This window comes from Hirundo rustica, chromosome 1, assembly GCF_015227805.2.
Source record: "Hirundo rustica isolate bHirRus1 chromosome 1, bHirRus1.pri.v3, whole genome shotgun sequence".
Taxonomy (NCBI): domain Eukaryota; kingdom Metazoa; phylum Chordata; class Aves; order Passeriformes; family Hirundinidae; genus Hirundo; species Hirundo rustica.
In genome coordinates, this window is record NC_053450.1 from 22341046 (window position 1) to 22357412 (window position 16367).

The following is a 16367-nucleotide window of genomic DNA, read 5'->3' on the forward strand; positions in this document are numbered from 1 at the left end:
ATGTGTAGCTCTGCAGAAGCATTGAAGGATTTCCACACTCCCTGCATGAGGCAGAGATGGAAGAGCCCCCAGAGCCCTAGGTCCAACTGCTCTTGGTTGGGAGGAGGGAAGTGTGAGTGTGGCTATCCCCCAGCTCCTAGCACAGAGCCTTGGAGCTTTGGCAGAGCTCTCCTGAGCTGCTCTGCAGCTTCCGACACGGCCGTGAGGAGTGTGAAGCGCTGTGCGCTCCTTCCAGCCTCCTTCTGCATAGCTGGAAGCCTGAAGACTTCCAGATGTGTTCCTACACATCCCTGCTGCAGCTCTGGGCAGGCCCACCGCGATGCTGCCCCGAGCAAGCCCTTGGGGACGTGGGCAGTGGTTCTGCGCTGCCCTGCGGGCTCTGCCCTGCATCCTGCCAGCCCCGACGCGCCGAGCTGCTGAGCGGCAGCAGGGCTGCAAACCTGGGCCCGCTGCAGTCCCGTGGTCTGGCCGCAATCCACCATAATTCATTTTCGCCTGGTGGCTGCTGAGGGTTTTGTGAGCTTATGTAACCTGAGGAAAAATGTGTCATTATTTTTGCTCTGTTAAAGAAGACGCAAACAAATCCTGGTTCACGGGACCTTCTGAAATACTGACAATTCCCTTGAGCATGAAACTCAGAACTGCATCTGCCTCTGGTTCCTGCACCTGTCCTGGAGCCTGGCAGTCCCCACAAATCTGCGCTTAGAACACTCTGGTTGGACTCCGACCTTTCTGCTGAGTGAAGTGATGGAGGGGCTGAAAAGTTGTCCATTAATTTGCTCCCAGCTTTGTGACACGGGAGCAGCCCTTGCAAGGCCCTGCCTGCCAAAGGGGTGTGTGCCCATGGACGGTGATATAGTTCTGGTGGAGTGTTCATGCAGATGTAAATTAAATGTAGAAAGGTTTCTTTACAGAGAGGGCAGCCTTGTGTTTCACTGGATATGCAAGCTACTTTCACCACCAAGTAAATACAGAGGTGATCACAACATCTGATAAAGTTTTGCTTAGCACGGCTCTACAAATTCATTTGGTGAGAATCATCTTACCTCATGTATCTACTGTTTTCATAAGTATGGGGGAAACACTTCAGTTTATAGTGGGATTTCAGAGTTTTCTGCCCTAATAGTTGGAAAGTGACATTTGTCACACTGGCTTTGAGGGGAGGTCATTCTGACAGAGAAAATATCTCCCTCGTTTGAAACTTGTTTCAGAGTTACTTTAATGAAAAAGATAATTTCGCTTCTCAAAGAATATAAACCAGCCAACCAGTCCTGTGGTGCTTTCATTTCTGTCCTCTTAAAATTATAAGGCATGGAAACTGCCCTTCCATTTAAAAAAAAAAAAAAAAAAAAAAAAAAAGCAATCATTACCCTTAGCAGGACAATTCAAAATATTAATTTTTAACTGTAAGTGTTCTTTTAAAATAATAACTTCCCCATGTTAGAGTGCAAATCTAGATTTTATATGGATGTCTAGTTGGGGCTTGAGTGAATTTTTGACTTTGTATCATAGCATTTGCACCACTGCATGCCAGTGTTTGGCCTCTGCTCAGTTTTACAGCTGTGTTTGTTAAAGCACTTCACCTGTTTCCATTACAGAGAAAGAAGTAAAGTGCTGGGTGGAAAGGTTGTCATGAAAACAGTGAATTTCATGGTGATGAACAGGATCATCACAGGATGTATGCAGCTCTTAAACTCCCCTTGAACTTTTGGACTTTCAATAAGAAAAATGCTTGCAATCAAACCCGCAGACCTGCATTCATTCTTCTTCCCCCTCCTTTTCTCCCAGCCTTTGGCCAGAACCTTTTGCACAGTGCAGGTCTCCTTGCCAATCTGAATGTTACAGGAGGATGAATCAGACCACTGAAATCCAACACTCCTCAGCTCTGCACGAGGGTGGAACTGGATCTCAGCTGGGGAATGGTGCTCCTGACAGTTAACCACCTTTCTCCAAAGGTCGTCTCTGCAGCCTGACTCTTGGAATTTTTAGGGTTTTTGAATTTGTTACATTTTATTTGCAGCAATCCCAGAGTTCTTGGGTTAGCTTCCACAAACCAAGAGCTCCAAAAGGAAAGGTAAAGTAACTCTTAGCTAAGTTCTCAGCTCCTTTTCTAAAAGATTTGTCTTGCAAAACCTCTCTGAATTGACAACGTACTAAAACCATTGCCCGCTGTCTGAAATTTGTTTGTGGTGATGCAATGATAGCGATTAAATGGATTGACAACACACTGCTGAAATACTCCTTCTGTGGGATAAATCCAGTAAATGGTAGCAAGAGCCCAGCCCTTGAAATGAAATGTAGACCCCTGTGTTGTTTGTCTGCTCTTCATATATATATATAACACATGGGCAGAGTTAGGTGCTTTGGGATGTGATCCCAGGAGTCAACTTTGTCCAGCTCCTGTTTCAGAAGAGAAATCCTGAGGATGATGAGTTATTTGAGGCTGCCAGTGACACAATGCAGGCTGCTGTAAAGACGCATTCTAACTGCTTTGAACAGATAACCAGACCTCTCAGATATCTCCTGAATACTGTAACATGGGCTCCAAATTCGCAATTGGAGCTAAAGAAAGTATTTGTGGAAGATGTGGAGGCTGTTGCATCTTCAACTGGGAGTCCAGTGTGCTGAAAAGACTTGAAGGCAAAACACAAAGCATACTAGGATCTATGGCCACTGAGCTTATACAGTAGCTTAGCTGCTGATTTTATAAAATCATACGCTTGTTTTAGGTGCCCAAGTCCTTCCTCAGTCTTATTTTAAGCGATCAGGCCTGTGGCTCTGACCTGGGTCCTTGTCCTCCCTCACTGATGTGCTGAAGTCCCTGCTAATGAGTCCTGCCCTGCTAATCTCTTCTTTTCCCTTTCAGCATCACTGACTGTCATTGCTGTTAAGGCTGTGTCCAGCATGATAGCACTCTCTGTGAAGGGGAAAATGCAGCTAACTTACTCTGTTTTCTATATCATGAGTGTTTTAATGGCAACTTCTTGTGCTTTCCAAATCAAGTAAGTGAGATTCTACTTACCTACTAACCTTCCTACATGTTTTATCTGACAGTTTTATTTGGTACTGATAATGATTCCGCATGTAAGTTGCATTTTAAGGCAACAAATTCTGGCAGAGCCTTGACAGATGCATAAAATGCCTCCAGCTGGTTGTATTGTTTATTTAAACTTTATTTCTTAGTTTATAATTGATTATTATGGACAACACCTCCTCTCGTTATCACCTTCAACAAGGTCTTCCCAAATTTACTTGCAAGGTTTTGGCACAGGTCTTAATCCACTAAGTGAAATTTATGCTTATGTAGTCATTTGGGGGTTGCTTTTAGAAATCTTTATTGCTGAATAATCAAATGGCCATGTTTTTCCTCATTATTCATGCTTGTCCCCCAGCTTTACGGCCCCGGTCAGACTGAAGAGGAGAGATTATCCCAACTTTCTCCCTTCCTCTGTTAAATCTGCATGTTGCACTTTTACTCTCTTCTGTGATTGTACCTTTCAAGTTTCCCCTGCAGGCCTCTGGTCTGTGAAGTGATTGGTTTATGCTGCCTTTGCAGATTGCTGGGGGTGGCAGCATGGTAAAATATGTCCTGCAGCCGAACAGAGTCTGTTCCCTTTCTGCCTGTCCCTCTGCTTCTGGTGCTGATAGCAGCCTTCAGTAATCTCATCTAGACTGCTCCAGTGTGAGCCTGAGTAGTTACTTGCATGATTATTTTCCGGCAGAAAAGCCAGCCCAGCTTTTTCATGGCAGAACATACCATTCCCATGTGGAATCAGAAAGTCCATGCATTATTATGCACTGACTCTCCATGGCTGACTCAGGAACTCCCCTGTAACAGATTATAAAGTGATTTACATCCAGCTTGTCTTCGCTGGGAGAACAGCTCCGGGCATTTAAAATAGGAAATAAGAGCTTGCTAAATAAGAAGCTGCTGAATTAACCTCTCCATCTTGTAATTTTTTTCTTTCTTTCTTTTGCTGGCCAAAATTAAAGCAGAAGTGAAATGTGGCCATTTCATTCCCTGGGCTCAGTGTTCCTTTCTCTCTATTCTTCTGGATGCATTTTCTAACAGCGACAGTGCAGTCAGTCTAAATTTTTCATTTTATTTATTTTCTCTCTAATTTTATTTGACTGTCATTCATTAGCTGAGAACAGCCTGTGCTGCAACAATCTCCTGGATCCAATGCTGGGCCTTGCTATCACTGTTTTAGTCCCTGTGACCAAGTTTGTTGCAAATGGGAGAAAATAATGAGGTGTTTTCAATGACTTCAAAATCCTGACTATCCTGTGGATATGTAGGATTTCTTTATTTTTAAAGCACCATGGAGACTGTTCAACAGTTGCTAAAATAACCACACAATTATTTTAATGGCTAAAACAGATCCAAGCTTGGATTTTTACTGTGCACATATATTGCACCAGTGAAATATTCAAGTGTGGTTCTTTTTACAGGCTTGAATATACTCTGCAGACTCCTGATTTTTCTCTCTGAAATGACTATTCACATAACAGAATATCTACAGGTGCATCCACCGTGTCAGCTCGTGATTCATCACTCAATGGGTGAATGTTGATAGCTGTGGTCTCTGTACAAGTGGGTTAATTGCTTTGCCTTTTGGCAGATTGTGCAGGCTGCTCCACAGCCAGTGTCTCAGTCCTGCAGGTCTGTGTGCAATGCATGCTCCTGTGGTCCTGCACGCTCTTGCTCATGATTCTGGTGAGAGTTCACGTTGCCTTTTGGAAGAGCAGGGCAGAGAGTTTCCAACCCAAGGAGCACAAGCATGAAGCCACCTTCCTGGACTTCTCCCACAGGACAGAGTGTTTCTGGGCTGTGATTGCATGGATAAACATACAAATAGGTGTTTCAGCCAAGCTGGATTCAGCAGCAGCAGCAATGTGGACTTCAGCGAAGTGGAACAGTTCCTACGAGAACTCACATGTTCATGTCCATGATGCCAGTATACCCTTGCACAACCTGTTTGAATTAGAGCAACTTGTCCCTGGCTGCTTGCAGGCAGCACTGCTTCCAAGAACTGCTGCAGATCATAAGCAGTAATACCCTAGCATTCCTCCCTTATCTGTGGCTGACAAAAGTTTTCCAGCAGTGCTTCAAAAACATGTCCATTGAGAGCCTATGGCCAGAAGGATCCATGCCGACCTTCTCTCTTTCACCTATTAATTTGTACTCTGCAGAGTCAAACCAAGAAAGTAATTTCAATATGTGTATGCTGTCCAGGGCTGTCCATACTTGCTGTTATGGTAAGAAATGGTCACACTTACTGTTATACTGACAAGAAATGGCTTAAGCTGGCTCAAAGTGCAAGGAAGCTCCTGTAGGCATGAGATGCAGTAACTCTTCTCTTGCAGGTTCTTGAATCGAGCAATGCATCTGTATGAAGCAACAGCAGTTGTTCCCATTAATTTTGTGTTCGTCACCACCAGTGCCATAATTTCAGGTTTGTTTCTGACCTTCTTTCTCTACAGAAATATTTCCTAAACATCAGATTTTCACTAACAGGAACCCTGTGAATAGGAATCCAAACCAGTCATATCTGTCTTCACAGAAAGAAACTTTTCCTAAGTCATAAGTGTTTAAGTTCTGAAAAATAAATAAGTTCACAACTTCTGAAACAAAATAAATGGCAGGGTGTTAGAACTAGATCATCTTTAAGGTCCATCCCAACCCAAATCATTCCATAATTCTATAAAAATAATCAAATACTAACCTTTCCAAAATAGATATGTGTGAGTTACTGTACCTTGCTGGCTTACTAGAAGTACCTGCATTTATCCTGGCCTCATACTGACATCCAGTAAATGCATTTACCATGTGCACCCCCATCTCTCCCTATACGAACTGGTAGAGTAATTTTAACAGCCTGGCAAACTACTCAAATGACAACCAGCTGTGCCTCATAGTAGTTAGCGTATATTCCATTTCAGAAGGTGGAATTCTGGGTTAAGTGAAGGAAATAAAATGACTACAAAAACTTTTTAAGCATTTAATATTTTATTCTGGGTGAGAACTTTGAACTCAGCATTGTTAAAGAGGGACTGCAAATCTTGGAAATGGTGTGCAGCGTAAGAACATGAGCTGGGAGGACGACTAAGATGCTGTATCAGCAATGAGCCAAAATGATCATGTTGTTAGAACATTTATGACTCATTTTAACGCACGCTGGGGGCTTTCCTGTCATTGCTGTGCAGGAGTTTCTCATGCAGAGCTGCCATTAATGAGAAGGGGAGTTAGCTTCATGCACAGATTGCCTCAACACCTGTGTTAGGAGAGACCTACACTTTGTGACCGAGAGGAAACTTGTGCCAAAAGGGGGTTGTGTTCCCGTGACCATATGGGGAATTTGGCCTGGTGCCTCCTTAGAGGATCAAGTACCTATTCAGGAATGGCTTAATAGCTTTGAGAGTGGATACACATGCATTTGCACCAGGTTAGTTAAACCAGTGTGGGGCTTAGAAGAACAGCCTCTGCTGAATCTTGCTGGTGTGCTCATGGAAAGTACCTTGTCTCATGATTCCCCCACTCCCAGTTACACCCTTTGAAGACACAGTCACACTTCAGCTGCACTGGGTCCCACTCTGGCATTTCTTAAGCAGAGCTATGCTCATCAGTGGTTTAAAGCAAATATACTTGGCTGTTAATAGGGGCAGCTGAGATCCAGATACACATCTGGTTCTGTCACCTCCACTACAGAGGTGCTAATTCCTGGAAGAGGGGTGACCAGAAAGAGCTAGCGATCCCTTCAGCCAGAAAGATTTGGCAAACTTGGCCGCTGGAGCCCTTCACTTGGTGTAAACATCAGGGACACAGTTAGTTATTGAAAATCTGTTCCCAATTGGAGTTAAGATGTCCACATGGTCTGCTGGAGTAGCTTAACGAAGTCCATGAAGAACCTCTTAGTTATATTGGTATGTCTCTGCTTGTGAAAAAGACCTCGAGTTTGACCCGCTCAGAAATTGTTGCTGACAATGCAAAAGATACGTGCATCTGTGCAATTACTAACCCAGCACATGTTCCAACCTGATTGGCTACATCTTCTCCAGTCCTATGCACTATCTTGAGAAAGCCTAGATTATGGAATATAGAACATAAAGTGAACACATCACAATGTGTATTAATACCTTATTTGGGATTTTTTTGCTCAGTTTAAGCATGACACTTCTCCTGACCCTCCCAGCTGTAATTCATATCACTTGGAAGCCAGTCAAGATCTGCAATTCTTGTTTCTGTCACATTCCAGGGGTCATATTTTACCGGGAATTCCAAAGTGCAGCTTTACTGAGCGTGTTCATGTTTCTGTTCGGGTAAGTGTATCAGCCTAAAATCTGCACTAAGGTTTGTACTGAAACAGCATTGCCTTGTGGAATCTCTTCTTTTCTCAGTAAGAAGAAACCCACCTTGTTATTAAAGTATTATGGAATAGCCATTATAGTAGGATAAAAAAAACATTAAAGGAAAGATTGATGTCTGTGCTTTGGGAGTTTGGAGGCCTGGTTTTGAATCCAAATATGTAAAAATGTGAGACACTTGTGAACTACTAATCTCATGATGGAATGAAAAACCAACATCATGTGTTCCTCCAGCAGGAAGGAGAAGTCACTGTTCTCCACCAAATATCAAATTATAGGGGGTGCTTTCACAGCTGTGAGACATCTCCTCCCATGTTACCTTCCACTGCTGTGCCTGGCTGGTTTTTTCTGCCCCTAGGCATGGGCATCTGTGTGAGCCGCTTGCCTACAAGGTAGCACTGTAATAACTCTCCCCCATCTTCCTGTGTCAAGAAAGACACAGCGTGCCTGCGGAAAAGTTCAGAGCATGCTATATAACTTCTTGAAGAATGGCCTGGGTGTTGTGAGAGCAGAAACCTTCTGCTGGCTGTCAGCACCATGACAGCTTTTGGGAGAGATGACAATTATAATAATGGGCACAAAATGTTTAAAAGATCTCCTAGAACTGCTGGAGGTGTGTTGCCACAGTGCTGTAACATAAATGGGGCTGATAGCTACAGACATCTTCATCCTCTGCAGTTGGGCTGGAGTAGGTGCAAACAGCCACTATCCTGTCTGACTGCTGGAAAAGAGACAAAAAATGGAGATGAGCAACCATGTATTTGGCAGATAGGAACTAGGGGCTGTGTGTCCAACACACAGTCCATAGAAGACGTGTCTAACCACGGCAGTTTTTCACTGCTCCTGGCTTACAGCCTGCCCCTGAGACACACAATCAAATGAGAAAAACGACAGAGATGTCGATTGTCCATGGCAAGACTGAGTTGTTAATGAAACTGCACATGCTAGAATGCTAGCTTGGATGCTCTGTGAAGATTTGCTCAGGGATTCAAATGTTGAGGTCTCACACTCACAGGCATCTGATTAGGTATATATTGCTGGAAGTGTAATTTTGGCTGTGGAGCCTTTGGAACTGATAATAAAGCTTCAGGAGGCAAAAACTAGACTGAAAGAAGCCCAAAATAAATTTACAGAGCTGCCAGGAAGAAGTGTTTCTTTATAAACTCAGCAACTTGGGTTTGGAAGTCCTTGAAAAAGAAACATGGAAAGAAATTCTCATCTCGGATGCAGTGAACTGCATCTGATGATACTGTGCCACTGTTATTTTGCAGGTGTCTCCTGTCTTCCCTTGGTGTGATTATAACTGCAAGAAATAAAAAAGAGGAGCATTTACAAATTCCTTTTATTGACTGTGGACATATTCCTGGTAAGTAGGGCTTTTTTTCTGTCTCTGTTTAAATGAGGTATCAGATAATGGGATGACCTAGGAGAATTGAGTCACAAATGTGCTCTAGTCATATTTAATAACTATACTGCTCCCTTAATTTCTATTCCTGTTCCCAACAGATTTTTCAAAGAATTTTTCAGGGTTTTTGCAAGCTATTGTTACAACCAGTCAAATGAAAACAATGATTACTGGAGCAAAAAATGTTTAAATGATGGATTGGGGGAATTTATTAAAATTCTTCACAGAATTGTTGTTTTTTCCTTCTCTCACTATATTTCCTTAGGACAAAAGCTGACAGGCAAAATACAACCAGATTCTCACAGTTCATGCTATGGCACACTGAATAAGGAAGATGACTCGGTGAAAAGGCAAAGCTGAACGAAGGAAGCACTTTATGTGCCAATCAACAGGAGGAACAGCACTGGAACAAGGACCAGTAGCACTTTTTTATTGAACATATTCAAGTATACATTGAACTTCTCTATGTTGATGAGTCATAGTGTTATTTAATCCTAATTAATTTACCCCATGATTGTACCAAATGTTTTCTAAAGATAAAGGAAGCCTTAACAAAAACCAAATAACCATTAATGAAATGGAATATTCTCCTAGTATCAATGCCTCTTGAGGACATTTTTAGAGTTTTAATTGTTTTTAAATGCAATGAGCCCAGAACAGGATTTAAAAAAATCCCCTTTGGAACCCCTCATATCTGTGTAAATGCTTAGAGACAAAGGTGAGAAATTAGAGTTTTTGTAAGTGATTTCAACGTATTCTGCTATATACATAATCCCTTTTAAACATTTTCCTTCCTGTTCAGGAGTCAAAACCGTGAGCATTTATGCAGTAGACACAAATAAGTACACAAAAATAATTTTGTTCTGTGTGTAGAACAGTCCTGATTATCTCCTGCCATTAGATTAATTCTCCTATCTTCCAAGGAAATCAGTACTTGTGTGAGGAGTGGCCAGATAGTATTTGCCATAAACAAATGGCACGTGGGCACATTTGAGGTACCCAGGCAAAGCAGGACTAGGGTGCTATACTTGACATTTTACATCCTTCCAGAGGAGTGCTGTGCACTGGGCTGGACTGGGCTCTACGATCTGTTGGTATAGTCTAGTCTGAGTTTTAGCTTCTGTTCTCACCAAAAGAAGGTTTCAGTGAAGAACATGCATAGTTCTTCAGAGGAAGTGGGGTAGCCAGGGTCTTCGTCTTGGAAAAATACCCCTAAAAAAGTAGGGCAACTCCTGTTACTACTGGTAATTCTGCATGATGAAAGGCTGTAAAAAACAGGACCACAAAGAGCCATAGTAATTTTACAATTTCCCCTTCATTAAATGGTTTTGTCTCCACACTGATTTGAAGAGCCAGAAGTGGTGGGAACAATGAGAGTACAGGCTTTTTGTTCAGATTTGGGACATCTTGATGTCTCTCAGTCACATCGAAAAAGCTTCTTCTAGGCATTCATCATGGATGCACTTCAAAAAAGCTTCTTCTAGGCATTCATCATGGATGCACTTATCCCTGCATGGTGTTATTGATCCACCACAGGCAGCACAGTAGGGGCTGGTCACATCCTCTGCATAAACAAATCAAAGTGCTCTTGTAGAATGTTCATGTCTTGTTTTAGGATTGAATTCATCTGCAGTAATGGGTAGGGGCCATAGACTGTGTGTATTTTGATTCAGGATTATTTATTTTTTCTCAAATAATCGTTTATTTAATTTTAAGAAAGGTAGAGATGAATATCCATAAGACGCTTTCATTTCAAATGCCACAAAACTCACATAGAGCTGCAATATTTCATGTGCCACAATGTCCCAGGAACTATGGCATTTGGGGACTTGTGAAACTCTTTTTCAATATGGGTCTTTTCCAGCTGACACAGGATAAGACTCTGTGTTTGCACCTTACATGTACCAAGTGCTTGGCTTGGCCTTCCTTTCCCACCTGTCATCTTGAGTTCAAGTTTCTAAAGATTAAAATTGTAAAAAAAAGTGCATGACTTTTACAGGCTTTCTCCAGGGAGTAAGGACATGCCTTTCTTTCTCAAGTCAAATTTAAGCTGCTTTCTAAGTCACAAGAGAGAGTATGTGCTAAAGATGGAAATAAGAGGCCTACAGGTTTTCATTCTGTGACCTGGGAAACAAATGGGTGGAAGGATTTTGTATTGTTGTTTTTTTAAATGATTGACCTTGGGCATCTTTCCAAAATCTGTTACCATGGCTCAGGAGGGCTGCAGGAGGTAATAAAGGTTACCAGGTCTAGGGTTTTCTCTTTAAAGCAAGAAATCAAATGTAAAAATGTGTGGCAAAATTATTTATTTTAAATTACTGTATTTCTTCTTAAGCAATGGTTTGGTTTTTTTCTTCTTACGGGTTTATTAAAGAATTATAAGGCTTAAAATGTGTTATTTTAATTGTAGTGTATTTCAGAATAATTTGTGGACCAAAACACTGATAGAAATTATGTACAATTAAAAGTGGTGATTTGACACGATATTTGAGAGGTTAATATATTCCAACTAATTTAATATATTACAGGATTGGAAAAGCTCAGTTATGAGAATTCATTGCTACTCTGCTAAGAAACGGACATGACTTGTTTCAAGAATCAGTTTCTAATCAATGTTATTTTCAGATTCTGCTTGCCATACTTAGGTTGCAAACACCACAGACAGACGCCTGCTAAAAGAAAAGCCTTTGCACTGGAATAAAAGATCATCTCTGGAGCCCTTCTCCTTAATAACAAGTTATTTTCTTGCAGTGGTTTTCCTGACATCAGAAATGTGGGCCAGATAATAAGCTGCAAAACTGGTGCCTGCAGACTGAATTTTCCTGATCAGATCCTCCATGGGATCCGCAGAAATCAAACCAGGAGAAGGTGTGGTAGGCAGGCAGCGTCTCACGTGGTCCCTCAGGCTCCAGCTTGGGATTTTTGACAGACCAGGACCAGCAGGACTCATTTAGTGCTTGTTCCACTGCTGGTCACGCTGTAGCAAGAGATGAAGTATTAACTGGCCATGGGCCTGGAAATGGAGCTCTGGAGTAGAGCAAGACCGTTTAATTTTTGCCGTAAAATAGCAGGATGCACTTACCAACAGTTTCAGCTGGCAAAAAATGAACAAAGTTTGGACTGGTTTTGTCTGTTTGCCCCTGGGAGGGGCCTGGTGTTCACCTGGCAGGCTGATTGCCTGCGACTCACTTCAGCCCAGCTTTTGGCAGACTCGCATTTTGCATGTAAGGGCAGTGGTCACCTAACACCAAAGGAAAGAGGCTGAACTTTTTAAGGGTTTGAGTTTCTGTGCTTTGAAGCTGTGGTTTCATGCACCTGGCAAGCTGCTTGGACGGATCAGCCCTGCCAAAAGGCTCATCCTCTTTTTCCCAGCTGTGAGGTCCTGTGGCCTCCCGTGGGCAGTTCAGTTCACCCATCCTGCAGAAAGCATCTGCATCCTTCTCCTTGCTGGGGTGGCTCTCTGAACTGACCCAGCCAGACTGACAGGAACATATGATGAGACTGATGTGAACAGGGGGAGAGGGGGTGAGACCTCTCTTGCTTCAGGGGAACTGTAATAATATTTCTCTCCTTCTGAGGAGATTCTCTATACAGCAAGCATTCTGCTAAGATCGTTCTTCTTGTACCACCATGCCCCAAATGCAGCTGAGAGCTTCTGAAGGTCTTTTAAGCGCCAGAATCACTGGCTTGTGTGTACTGAGTGATGAGTGGCCCTGAGAGGGACTGGGATGGGCAGCTTGTGGCAACCAGCAGTGTCCCAAGGTCAGCTAAAACCCTGGACACATGTCTGACTATAAATGATTCCAAGGGCTATTATTTCATTTTCAATGATTCTTTGCAATAAGGTGTATAAACATTGCTGGGAGAATGGACTGAAAATCTCCTATACTCAAACTCCTTCTCACCCGTGCAATGTCTCCTTCCAGCCCTCTTCATGCAGGATTGATGGTTGCTTGCAGAGAAAAATGCTTCCTTTTTTAACACTGGGGTGCAAATGATTAGACTGAGCTGTCTGTATGCCCTTTTGTTACTGTCCTCTGAGGCTTGACATTTTCCTTGTTCAAATTTGTTTGTTCATTCCTTCTGCAGAAATCAGCTGGACTGTGTTAGCAACTAGCTGAAAGGAGATAGAGGCTAAGTACCATAATTATTACTGGAGAGCCAAGCTGAAAGATTTGCAGACCGAGGCCACTTCAGGAGCAAAAGATAGGGAAATGTTTAGTGCTCTCAATTCTCAGGAGTTTGAGAAATCCTGAGTTTGCAATGTTTTGGGGTTCTGAGATAGAGTCAGGGACATCAGTGAAAAAAGAGTGATTTCATATAATTTTGTTGTGGTTTTAGTTTGGGTTTTGGTTTTTATTTCTTTCTTTCCCACAAGTCTGGGAGTGAAGGATGACTATTCTCTGCCTGGAGAGGAAATGCGACATTCCCTTGGCAGATGGGAGACGTTTCAACCTTTTGAAGCTGGGAAATTTGTAGAGGCACCTCCCAAGCACCTGGCTGATGTAACCCTTTAGCTATAACATAAAAGGAGGCAGCACTGGCAAATACATCGCTACATATTAAGCACTCCTGACCGTGTAGGAAGGATCCTTGTCCTCTTGCCATGTGTTAAATCTGTTCAGAGCACACGTAGCCAATCTGACCCCTGAGGCTGCACAGAAATGTATTTTTGAGATATGCTGAATGGGATTCCTTGAGCCTCTTGGGCACGTGCTCTTTCATGCAGTGCTCTTGCTGGGTCTTCCCTATAGGGAAATTAGACTGTGTGATATCTATACACCACAGGATTGCTCTGATAAAGAAGATACAGTACTGCCAGAATATTCCCATCACCTGGGAAGTGTTTATAGAGAGTGCCCAACAAGGAAGTTGTGTAAACCTGCAGTCTTGGATTACATTCCCTTTACTTTCTGATTGCCACTAGAGTAGGCATGGACAATTTTGGTATCCACAGAAGCAGAATTATTAGCACCTCAAGAATCTCCAAGCCTAAGTAAAGGATTAGGTGGCTGCTGAGTAGGTTTTTTTTACTTAGTCCAAATCCCAGTTTTGCAGTTAGGCCCCTAAAACTTGTCCAAGTCTTTCAAAGTGCATTTCATAGTACAGATCTCCATCAGTATTTTGGTTGCTAGTGAACTCAGGCATCAGTCCCAGGGGAATCTCTGTCAGATCACAAGGTAGCAGTGAGAGGGATGCTGTTGAGCAGCAGACTCAGAAATGTATTTTGGTGGCAGGAAAGTTTTGCATGAACACAGAGAAATCACTCCGGGGGACCTGTAATGTACAGTGGTCTCCTGAGCTCCTTTTTGACAGTGTCAACAAGGCACTTGTTGACAGCTTTCAAACTACAGCTACTGTAAAGGAATGATTAAACAGGTGCTGCTAACAGTGGCTGCTTTACATGAAGTCAATATATCACTCTAGTCCATGGCACTAATACCTTAAACATGAAAAGTGGCCTGTGGCCATTGATGAAGGAGCCAATTTCTGTACTTTCCTAAATCACTTTGGGAAAAATAGAAATGATTGATTTAAGCCTCTAGCACAAACATGCACTTTCCAGCTCTCCAGTTGAAGATTTCCACTCTTGGAATAGGCATTGCCTTGCCTAGATGAAATCTTTGCAGTCTGCTGCCAGGTCTTTTGCCAGAATCATTAAACTGCTTGAAATAACAGCACTGTCATTTGTCTTCCATTTGATAGCTTGTGGGCATAAATCCAGAGCAGCATGAGCAAAAGATCAGGAGTTTTTTCTCCATGTGAAAAAAAATTTAGAAGTTTTTCTTGAGTTTCAATAGCATGTGTACCAGGTGCAGAGCTTCGTGCTGTCTAATGCTCTCCAATGCCCTCAGCCAAGAGTAGGAGAGAATGCTTGCATGGCACAGAGGCTGCCAATTAAGCAGCTCTTACCTGTCACTGAAGGTTATGGCTGGTAACACATTGTACAGCAATAGAACACAACAACAAACTATTGGGCCTTCTATTGGTTTTTCATGAACTGCTGTTCTGTGCTTTACAATGCAAAAGAGCTGAGGAATATAATTTACTGTGACTAAGCATCACAGTTATCCGTGTGTTTATTTTTCCTGACAATATTTAACAGTTAACTAACAACACGTCCCGACAATACTGACTGGATTCTGGGTGCGTGGATGTGTTGCAGGACTTGATTCAGCGCTGTGAATAACGAAGGTTGTTGATTTAAGGAGGCAGCTTTATGTCATCTGGCCTGGGCTCCTTTACAGTTCAAGTCAGGCAACCTCCTCCAAGCGCTTGTGTGAACCCTTTGACCCATCTACAGAAGAAGACAACCCATCCTCTCCTACTAGTCAAAGTAGAGGAACCACCAAAGCCATTAGAAATTTTTACTAGCAGTGAGTCATTGTTTGCTTTTAAACTCTGCCTTATGTCTATTTTAACTTGTTTAGCTTGCAGCTATTTGCCTTTTGCCAGTGGTTTAAAGCACTTGGTAAGTCCCTCTAGCAAAATACGGTATGATGGATTTTTCACTAAGCTAGAGATAAAGCTCCTAAATCTCCCACCATCAAATACTTCTGTCAGTCCTCAGATTGTCTTCTGTGGTTTTCTGCTTTCTCTCCATTTTTCCAGTGTCTGAATTTGGCCAGGCACAAAGTAAAAATCAGATTGTAACAGCACCGAAGAAGTAGCACAGAACAGGACGAGACCCAGTGTGCTGTGGTTGGATGCCTGCTTTCCACACTTCCCACAGCTGCAGCCCTGCCACCTCTCCAGGGAGGTGCCTACGCTTTGTTTTGACACTGTAATTTATCGTCGGCTGTTCTGCACGCCCAGAGATGCAGCAGCCTCAGTTATTTTCAGTGATTTGATTTCTGAGTCATTGCTGAATTTGGTGGTGGTCCAAAAGAGTAGATGCCCCTGCCCAGAGGTCTCCAGGAAGACCAGCACAGCAGGAGACTTTGAAAACCTCTGGCCCAGGGTCTGACGCAGGTATGGTGCTACCTGGCAGTGGTAACAAGCAACATCACAGAGCTTCCCTTTCTTCAGCACCTGAGAGATTTGAGAGCTCAGCCTGGATTTGGGAGGAGGGTGACTAATTCAGAGATTGTTTGAGGTGTGGTAAGTAAATAGGCTCTGGGAGGAGTGCATGGATGTGGGAAGACCCTGCCCAGGTCAGTTGGTCTCTTCTCTGGCGATGGTGCACCAGAGAGAAAAGATGCTGATATTTGATGCTAACATATGACAGAAAAGTTTCTGCTCTCTCTGTCCCCCGCTGCTCACAGCCCCACATTGAGCCTATGTTCTGAAAGCAGCACTTTGGGCATCTTCTCTCCAAAAGGACACAAGCATCTGGCAATGCTGACTGGGACATCCAAACCCCAAAGAGTAGCATCATGTGCATACCAGCCCTGGCATCTTTGGATCATCATTCCAATGATCAGCCATTTATTTACTCAGGCTGTGGATCTCCCCACTCTGTGGTTCCCAAGGCACCTCACAGGGTCCAGCTCCTGGGTGGACCCTGTGCTTCAGGTCCTTCCTCTCCCTGAACAAGGAATGAGTGTTCCCCAACCCTTTTGGGGATATGAGATTTGAAATACATTTGCAGCGGAGG

General features: G+C 43.0%; 1 protein-coding gene across 1 annotated transcript in view; it reads left to right on the plus strand.

The window, feature by feature from the left end:
- NIPAL2 (NIPA like domain containing 2) overlaps positions 1 to 9130 on the plus strand; it is a 73202-nt gene extending 64072 nt beyond the window's left edge. The window contains 5 exon segments of the mRNA XM_040081790.1: positions 2867 to 3002; positions 5368 to 5456; positions 7257 to 7320; positions 8637 to 8731; positions 9036 to 9130. Coding sequence (XP_039937724.1) covers positions 2867 to 3002; positions 5368 to 5456; positions 7257 to 7320; positions 8637 to 8731; positions 9036 to 9130 — 479 coding nt within the window.
- The last annotated feature ends 7237 nt before the right edge of the window (positions 9131 to 16367 follow it).